This window comes from Ochotona curzoniae, unplaced genomic scaffold (assembly GCF_017591425.1).
Source record: "Ochotona curzoniae isolate NIBS_2020 unplaced genomic scaffold, NIBS_Ocur_1.0 contig_66, whole genome shotgun sequence".
Lineage (NCBI taxonomy): Eukaryota > Metazoa > Chordata > Mammalia > Lagomorpha > Ochotonidae > Ochotona > Ochotona curzoniae.
This window is the reverse complement of record NW_024466512.1, coordinates 12467314-12476413: the sequence shown is the minus strand read 5'-3', so window position 1 is coordinate 12476413 and position 9100 is coordinate 12467314. Positions and strand designations below refer to the sequence as shown.

At 42.4% G+C, this 9100-nt stretch overlaps 1 protein-coding gene across 1 annotated transcript in view; it reads left to right on the top strand.

Moving 5' to 3' along the window:
• The window catches only part of NHLRC2 (NHL repeat containing 2), a 36351-nt gene that overhangs the window by 740 nt on the left and 26511 nt on the right, over positions 1-9100 (top strand). Inside the window, exon 2 of the mRNA XM_040992076.1 lies at positions 3951-4103. Coding sequence (XP_040848010.1) covers positions 3951-4103 — 153 coding nt within the window. The remainder of the gene's footprint in view (positions 1-3950; positions 4104-9100) is intronic.

The following is a 9100-nucleotide window of genomic DNA, read 5'->3' as shown; positions in this document are numbered from 1 at the left end:
GGGGCGCTGGTCGGGCATGGTCATTGTTTTCCCTGGGGGTGCTGGCTGGTGTCCCGGCGCGACACTGACACCACATGTATAGTTAATGGGTTGGCCGTGGCCGGGTTCACTGATCTCGTGGAAGGTATTACAGAAGCTGCTCTGACAGCAGAGTCCCCCGTGGGTCTTTGTCCAAGCTTTTTGCACCAACCTTAACAAGTGCTTTTCTTTCGTTTGTCTTACTTTAGATTAGAACTTTTGTGGAATTGTAGCAGAATTCAGTGCATCATACTTAACCCATCAAAGAAACTAAAATATGTTCATGCTTTTATTTATTTATTTATTTATTTGTATTGGTTATATAGGTGAGAGCAATGCCCATGGTGGTCTCTAATTAGGATTGGAGGGTTGGTATGGTGGAAGGTGGGTGGGACATGTTTCCAAAAAAATTTTTTTTTTCTGTGTCTGAAAGAGGAAAAGGGAAGGAGAGGCCGCTGCTTATGGTCAACCCACGTCAACACCTGGGGATCCGCTTGTTTGATGAAGTCTTAGAGACCACACTGTGGGGAGGAGGGTTCTGAGGGTGTTACTTGAGTGGTTTTGTTAGTTCTGAGAAGTTGTCGGCTTCGTTGCTCCGTCTTTCCAAGGTCTAGTGGCTAACGGAATCCACTGAGTCCGCCCACAGGCCCAGAGGCATGCTGCAAAGCTTGGCCAGAGGAGTTGTCCAAACTGTCCTGCTTACCTAGATGAGCCAGCTGTCCTAGCCCTGCATGCCTCTGGACATGCTGTCCACTGCACAGACATCAGTAACTGAGGAGGCCCAGTCCTGATACATGCATTCTAAGGCTGAACGGTGTATCTTGTGATTTTCGCTACGGTCAGGGTCTGAGTCCAGCGGTCCAGCAGTGAAGTTCCCCCAAGGAACCTTGCCTCGGGTGACCTCACGTGTGACATGTACACCAGCCATGCAGGGTCAGGTTCAGCCCATTACTGCTCCAGCCAATGCAGAATGCATGCACTTTTAAAGGCTTGATAATATCAAAATGAAATAATAAAAAGACTTGGTAAGTAGGTTGTCAGTTACAGGGCCATTGGTCAGCAGACCTCTGGCTAGGATGCGGGATGATTGTTTTCTAATCATTTCACATTTACGGTGAGTGTATTTTCATTACCATGCGACATGACTTCTGTGACTCATAAGCAATACTCATTATCAGGCTTGGTATTGGCATAGTCAGATTTTGTGCTGGACCTGATTATTAAGGTCAGAAGTTTTAGAAGTGAGTGTAAGACCAGTATGGTGGCGAACTAGGCTAAGCCTCCAACTACAATGCCAACATCCCCTTTGGGCACTGGTTTGGGTCCTGACAGTTACACTTCCCATCCAGCTCCCTCATACGGCCTGGGAAAGCAATAGAGGCTGGCCCAAGTCCTTGGCCCCCTGCAGCCACGTGGGAGACCCAGAAGAAGCTCCTGATTCAGCTGTGGCCATTGGGGGAGTGAATCAGGGCATGGAGGGTCTCTCTTTGGCTCTGCATTTCAAACAAAGTCAGTGCCTTGCAATTGCAAAGTCATATACAATAACTGTCCTCTAAACTGTGTTGTCTTTTTTCCTTTTTTCTTTTTAGAAGACGTATGTGTACTGCAGGCAGAGCAGCTTAATGATTTTCATTCTGGTAGGCTGGCAGACTGGGATTGAGTTTATCCGTTTGTTAATGTGTATGACTTCATTAGCTCAAGCCTTACTTTCTCACTTGTAGAAATGCAGTTATCTTTCGATGTTACTATGTGAAGGCAATGTTAAAAGCGGTTAATTCAGAAGCAAGCATACAAAGTGTTGGTAGTTTATTGTATTCAGTAGTGTTGTTTTAAAATACACTGTACCATTAAGTCTGGTAAGCAGCCAGCACAGGAGCTGAAATGTCATTTGCTCCTCCAGATCTAAATCACCTTGACCTTTATAGAGAAGTCAGAGGAGACAAGTTCACAAATACATTTTTCAAGTAAGGTGTGAAATCTGAGTGTGTGCTGCTTAGGGCTGCGTTCCGTATCATGCCTTGGTTGGTATGTGGTTAACTTTGTCAAGAAGGGAGAAGTCCGAGATGAATGCAGCTTGATTCCTCGCTAGTTTGTACTGTGTGGTAGAATAGTTGTTTATAGAGTTTTGTCCCAGCTGAGGAGCTGTAGTTATTATTATGAGGCATTAGTTGTTCCTGTGTTGTCCGTTGCAGAAACAGGCCATCTGTATGTTTTAGATTGTGCTTGGGTCTGTGTGGTTCAAGAAAAGCCATGCCTTTCTGGTGCCTTTCTGCTGCACGGGTGCCCAGGATGTGACCCACTGCTTTCAACAGGTTCTCTAAGAGCTGTTACAGTATCGGATCAACTTTCTAGATGCCCCAGTGCTTGTATGCAAGTGAAGCACCGGGGTCATGTTGCTAACAGTTCAGACATGCTGAGAGAATCTGTACCGTGCTGCTGCAAGCCAAACGGTCAAAGTTCTCACCTAAGGGGAGAAGTCACCTCCTGGCTCTCGTGTCCTTGAATGGTGAAGAGCAAGAAACTCGTGCTAGTTTTGCTGTTGTACTCTAAACTGCAGAAATTTACAGCCACAGTACCGGAAATGTGCTTAGCTAAATGTAAGTGGCGGGGTTTGGTACTGTGGGTGGTTGTAGCATCAGTAGAGATCTTGGAGTTTGTCCCCTGTGAGTGGAGAACTACTGTGTATACTCCATCCACCTGGTTTTGGCTTTCGGTTGCTACAGATTACTTCCAAATAGCCGTCTTAGGGCATAATTAATTTTAGAACTTGCACTTACTCACAAGCAGTGGTAATAAATTTAATATGTTTTTCGAAAACTGGTTAAATAAAGATTTTATATATTTAATATTAGTTAAATAAAAAATCTGTGTAAGTGGAGTTAAAATTGTGATACTTAGGTAATTGTAATTGTGGGAGTACAGATTAATGAGATTCTGTTTTCTTTGGAAAGAGGGAACATGTTCTTCGGTATTGTTGCTTTCATGAACTCTACACCAGTAACCGTCTTCTGAATTTTGCATTTCAAATATCTTGCATAGAGCATCTCATCTGAATTCAGGACATGTGCCTTTTACAAGCTGGCTTAGACATCGTGTATGCTGGCCCATGCATATGTTTCTTTCCTTTTGCAGTTGTCTTATTGTTTTTTTAAGTTTGATTTTTCATTCTTGATGCCTAACTCTGTGTACAAGTAGGTTCTCTGAATATTTGAAATGTCTTCTTGGTTTTTGCCTCTCTTTTTAAATATCTTTTCACACATCCAGTATGACACCATTTCTGAAAGAACTCAGCAGCCTTCTCTCGCTGTATTTGCAGACTATCTCCTAACACCAGCTTCCCGTCCTCTGCCCTCTCGCTCTTCCTGCCTGTGTGCCCGGCCCCTCTTTGCTTCCATTGGCCCTTGCATCTCTGTAGCCTTGCCTTTCTGACGATCACAAAGATCTGTTTTATTGCAGTCTGTGAAGAGGTATCATGTCTTCTATTTATTGCTTGAAAAATGTGCCCTTTGATAACATAATTCATCACAATCTGTCAAGAGTCTCCATACGCTCTTGACTGTATACGCTAGTCTTACAAAAACCAAAAATTCACGTTAAAAAAAAAAAACTTATTATTGGAAAGTTAGGCTTACAGAAATAATGGGTGGATGGCTGCAATGGCCAGAGCTGAGCTGATCCCTATTTCATGTACATTTAGGGTCCCAAGGACCTGGGTCTTCCTCCACTATTTTCCCAGGGAGCTGGTTCAGAAGAGGAACAGCTGAGACTAGAACTAGTTTCCATATGGGATGCCAGTGCTTAAAGGTGGAGGATTAGCCTGTTGAGCCGTAACACTAGCCCCACATGTTCACATTTTAATGGGGAAGTTTTCAGTGAATTGTTCCTTTTTTTTTTTCTTTTAATTATTGCAGTTTATTTTGTGTAACTTGCAGGATTAGAGTGGCTGAACACAGAAGAGCCTCTTTCTGTTTACAAGGATCTGTGTGGAAAAGTGGTTGTGCTCGATTTCTTTACCTACTGCTGCATCAACTGTATTCATGTGTTGCCTGATCTCCACGCATTGGAACACGCCTTCTCCGATGAAGGTACGTGCCCTTCACTGACTTTGGGCTCTCCTGGCGCAGGCCCCGCTAGAGCAGCAGCCTCGGCTGCTTGTGGCCCAGTGCAGCTTGGCAGGGCTTCAGCCGCGCTGCGAGGAGTCTGGCTGGCGCGCCAAGGGACTCCGTGTGTCTTTTTTTTCAGCCTCAGTCTGCTCCCCAGAGAACCAGCATCTTGGATATGGCTTTCTCTGAGGATAGGATATGATTCCTTTTTACGTGAATAGGTATTTTAAAAGATATTGTCATGTTTTTAAATGTATCTAAATGTGTTTTATGAGGAAGAAGATCAAACACATCCTAATTTTGTACTCTTCTCCCTTGATATAAAGGTTTAAAGTTCTTATTAGGAAATTGAACTCTTGTTAATGTCAAATGCAAAATATTATAGCAACTTTTTATTTGACCCTTCATCATTTAAAAATGATTTATAGCTGATATTTTCCATGGTGTGTCAACAGTCCTTATTTTGTGGTAGTACAAAATCTGAAAATATTAGAGATTGCACTTAGTGTTTAGATCTTTTTTCTTGTTTACTTTTTTATGATAGTAGCAAGGGAGTAAATTAAATTAAATATTAATTAAATTTCAGTGAATTGGAGCCCCGTATTTGGAGTGAATACAGAAAGATAACATCACTGATCTAGTGAGAAACAGAGATGGTAATAACAGACTATGCACATGTACTTCGGAAAGTCCATGGGAAATGTGAATAAAAAAATATATAGATTTTCCATCTGCTTTTTGGAGAGCCCTTATATGTATGTGAAGAATGAAGTATATCCTGAACGTTGGTTTTTAAGAAGGAGTGATGTGAGATCTGTAGTGCAAGTGCAACTTGAACTGCTTGTGAATGATAATAGGTTGTGTCTTGGTGCAACGGCAGGATGCTCACATCATGTCCCGCTGGAGTGTGGGTTCAGGTGCCAGCCCCTCTTCCAGTCCCAGCTACCTGCTAGTGTACTCCTTGGGTGCAGCTGTGAGAGGTCGAGGAGCTAGGTTTGTGCCACACACGTAGGAGTTCCAGAGTTCCAGGCTGCTGGTGGCCGTCTGGCCCAGTCCTGGCTGTGATAGACATTTGGGGAATAAACCGGCAAACAGAAGATCACTCACTTTCTACTTTTTAAATAAAAATTAAATTATAGTAGATTTTATGTTAAAATTGCAAATCCAGAGATCTGTCGAGAAATTGAATATTCTCAGTAGCCAAATCCTGTTTTTAAAAATTAACTTATGGCTTATTTAATTATTGTATGGTATCCTGTTATCTCCTTGGTTTTGGGTGCCTGTGCTTCCTGTTCAAACTGTGCTATTACTGAGCATGAGTTATGTACAGGGTGCTGGCAGCTGAGGAACTACATATACATAGCAAAGTGAACTGAAAAAACATGATGGGATCTGTGGCAATAAGTAAATCCACGGGCCTAGAAACACTGGAAAAGATTCCTCAGTGAAGTAGACAGTGGGGGGGCTGGTGCTTGAAAAGTAATCAGCAGTTCAGCCTGCCAGGGAGCTGGAGCTGGGTGGCCACTGTGCTGAGAGCTGACTTTTACTGAAATTAAACACATTCCACAGTGAATGTGCCCCTTGAAAGTGGAAAGCCTGCAGCATGAACTCCAAATATCTCAGTAATATGCTACTATATGAAAATCCTGGCAGGTTAAAACCAGAAGATTTTTATATTACTCAGAAGGTAAGTTCAATATGTGTTGACAGAAGCAGACACACCTAGCTTGTCACGGGAGCATTCTTTCAACTGTCACTGGAATCATCTTGCTTTCTTGCAGCTGGTTGTCTTCCCGTTACTGCCTAACATGTCTTGAATGCACCTGCACCATTAGTGTTCATGGTCTCAGAGCAGCTCTGCCTAGTATGAGCTACACCTCCAACCCGGGGAACTTTGAGGGACCAACTACGTCAACACCGTAAGGGATAGCACAGGCGCACCAGCACCTGCAAGCCTGAGCTGATGGCATCCAAAGGTTATGATGCGATAGAAGGTGCAACTTAATAGTTGACCCACAAGTTGAAAAAGCTGAGTGAGGAGGCCCTCCACCTTGGTGTTCTGGTTTTCATTTGGCTTGTGTTTTGAAGGTTTATTAATTTGAAAGGAGGAAGGGGTAGGGAGAGGCAGAGATTTCCATCTGCTGGTTCTCCCTCACAGAGCCACAACCACCCGGTCTGGGTCAGGCCTAAGCCAGAAGCCAGGGATTCCATCCTGGTCTCCCCACAAGGACAGAGTGCAAGTACTTACACCGTCTCCTGCTGTCCTCGCTTTGTGTTCTTTATGTTGATCATTATTACACTCTAAGTTCATTGATTCTTTTATGATTAACCTCATTCAGTAAATTTATGATAAATATGATATGCAGATATCTCAGTTCTGAACTTTTGATTTTTTCCTGTGGTTTCCATTTTTTTTTATGTTTCCTATGTTTTCATTCTTCTCTTAAATAGTTTTCTTAACCTTATGAATTGTAGTTACTATAGCTGCTTTAAAGCCATTGTCTACTAATTCACATGTCATCTTTGTTTCAGCATTGGTGCTTAAAATATTTTTTATAATAGGCCACATTACAATGCGTTTTTTTTTGGAAAAAATTTGTTTTTTTACTGGAAAGGCAGATTTACAGAGAGAAGGAGAGACACAGATTTTCCTGCTGCTGGTTCACTTTCCAAATAGCTGCAATGGCCAGAACTAAGCTGATCCGTAGCCAGGAGCTTCTTCTGGGTTTCCCATGTGGGTACAGGGTACCAAGGCTTTGGGCCAACCTCCACTGTTTTCCCAAGCCATAAGTAGGGAGCTGGAATGGAACTAGAGCAACCTGGACATGCACTGGCATCCATATGAAATCCTGGTGCTTGCAAGGGGAGGATTAGCCAATTGAGTCACCATGATGAGCCCAGTACAGTGTCTTTTGAGTGTCACGTAATTTTGGGCTGTATCCTAGCTGTTGGAAGTTACAATGGAAATACTATGGATTCTATTCCAGCTACCTGAGAGAGGAAATGGATGTGTTTTAGCACACATTCAGTCCTCTAAGTTCGAATTAGAAGTCCTGTCTCATTCTCCATCCGCTCTCCTGTCAGCTCAGTGGTTCATCCTGAATTCTTATCATACTTCTTTGGGTCTGTTGCGCATGTGTGTCATTTAGGTGTTTCTGCGCAGAATGGCGAATTGCTTTCTCCAGATCCGTTCCCCTCCCTTGGTTTCTGCCACTTCCCTCGTTCTCACTGATGGGATTTCTGTCGGTGCTTCAACCGCTTAAAATGGCTCTAAAACTGGGGTCTACTCTTAGAGCAAAGCTACAAGAAGGGACGGGACTGAACTGGGATCTCCCTTATCGTGGCTTGCTCTTCTGTTTTCTAATCTTCCTCCTCTAATCTACCTGATTATGTTTACTTTCTCAGGCCTCACACCTAGGTCTCTGTGTATGTGTGCTTGTGCATCCGCTTTGCTTTAGAGCTACTCACTGTGATAGAATGATGGGCTGCTGTGGAATTATGGTTTCTGTTTTGTATGGTTATATTTTTATGCTGGTTTGAGTGGTTTTTGTCTTGTTTTGTTTTGTTTTACAGAAACGTTGGGAGATTCATATTTATTTAGTTATTATTACCTCTGGTAACTTAGTTGTCAATGTTGAATTCTTTGAACCCAGCCTGATACTTCTTGTATTTTTATCTCTGTACTGATCTCTTGAAAAATAAATAAATAAATAAATAAATATGTTGTTCCTATTTTTAGCAGTTGTAGTGTTTATAAGCAGCTTTATTCTAATAACTGTATAATAAGAATTTTAAACAAATACAAATCCTTATATTATGGAAATATCTTACTTACATTCATTAAATCTGTAGTGTAAGGTTAGATCAGAAAAATGTGACAAATATGTCAGGTTCCTCATAGTCACTTTGAATTTTGGAGACTTATTAGAGGTGGGAATTGTTTCAACTTAAAAAAATAAACACTTTCTTTTTTGATAGCTTAGTTAAAATTGGATGGGGAATGTCTGGTCCAAGAGCTATATAAGGCCCATGAATTTACTTGGTGTGGCCCTGCCAAGGCAACTGAAGGTGGGGCTCAAAAGTCAATAAATCTACAGCAGGCTAATGTTTTAAGTTGATGATTTTGTGTGGCCAACAAATGATGTTATAAATATTCAAGTGATTCTTGGCAAAAATAAAAGTTTCCCCATCCCTTACCTAAATAAATGTCACAATGAGTTTTATACTGCAGAAAAAACATAAATTTGAATATGGTTGTATGTGGTGATCAAGATTGCCATAAGATTTAAATTTATTGTTTATACATGTGTTTCATGCAGTTAAAGATACTTAGTTCTACGCTTCCTTTTTTTTTTTTTTTTAAAGAAGTTTATTTTTATTTATTGGAAAGGCAGATTTGTTGAGAGGAGAATCAGAGAGAAAGATCTTCCATCCACTGGTTCACTCCCCAATAGCCACAATGGCTGGAACTGAGCTGATCTGAAGCCAGGAGCTTCTTTCAGAGTCTCCCACGTGGGTACAGGGTCCCAAGGCTTTGGGCCATCCTCTGCTGCTTTCCCAGGCCACAAGCAGGGGGCTGGATGGGAAGTGGAATAGCCTGGACATGAACCGGTGCCCTTATGGGATCCCAGGGGTTCCAGTGCTTACAAAGGGGAGGATTAGCCAATTGAGTTACAGTGTCATCCTCTGCCCCCCTTTTTTTCTTTAACCTTGAGGGGGCAGAGAGACCCTGTTCTCCTTGCTTACTCTCCAGATGCCTACAATGCCCTGGGCTGGACAGGGACTCGGGCTACGAGCTGAGAACTGCATCCAGTTCTCCCGTGTGAGAGGCAGGGAGCCCGTTCCTTGAGCCAGAGCTAGCAGTTAGCCGCAAGCATTCCTGCAGTGTGGAACAGGGACATAACTGATCATCGCCAGGCCAAATGCCTACTCTTGAGCTACTTTGTTTTTAAAATATTCTATAGACTGTTTATGTTTGT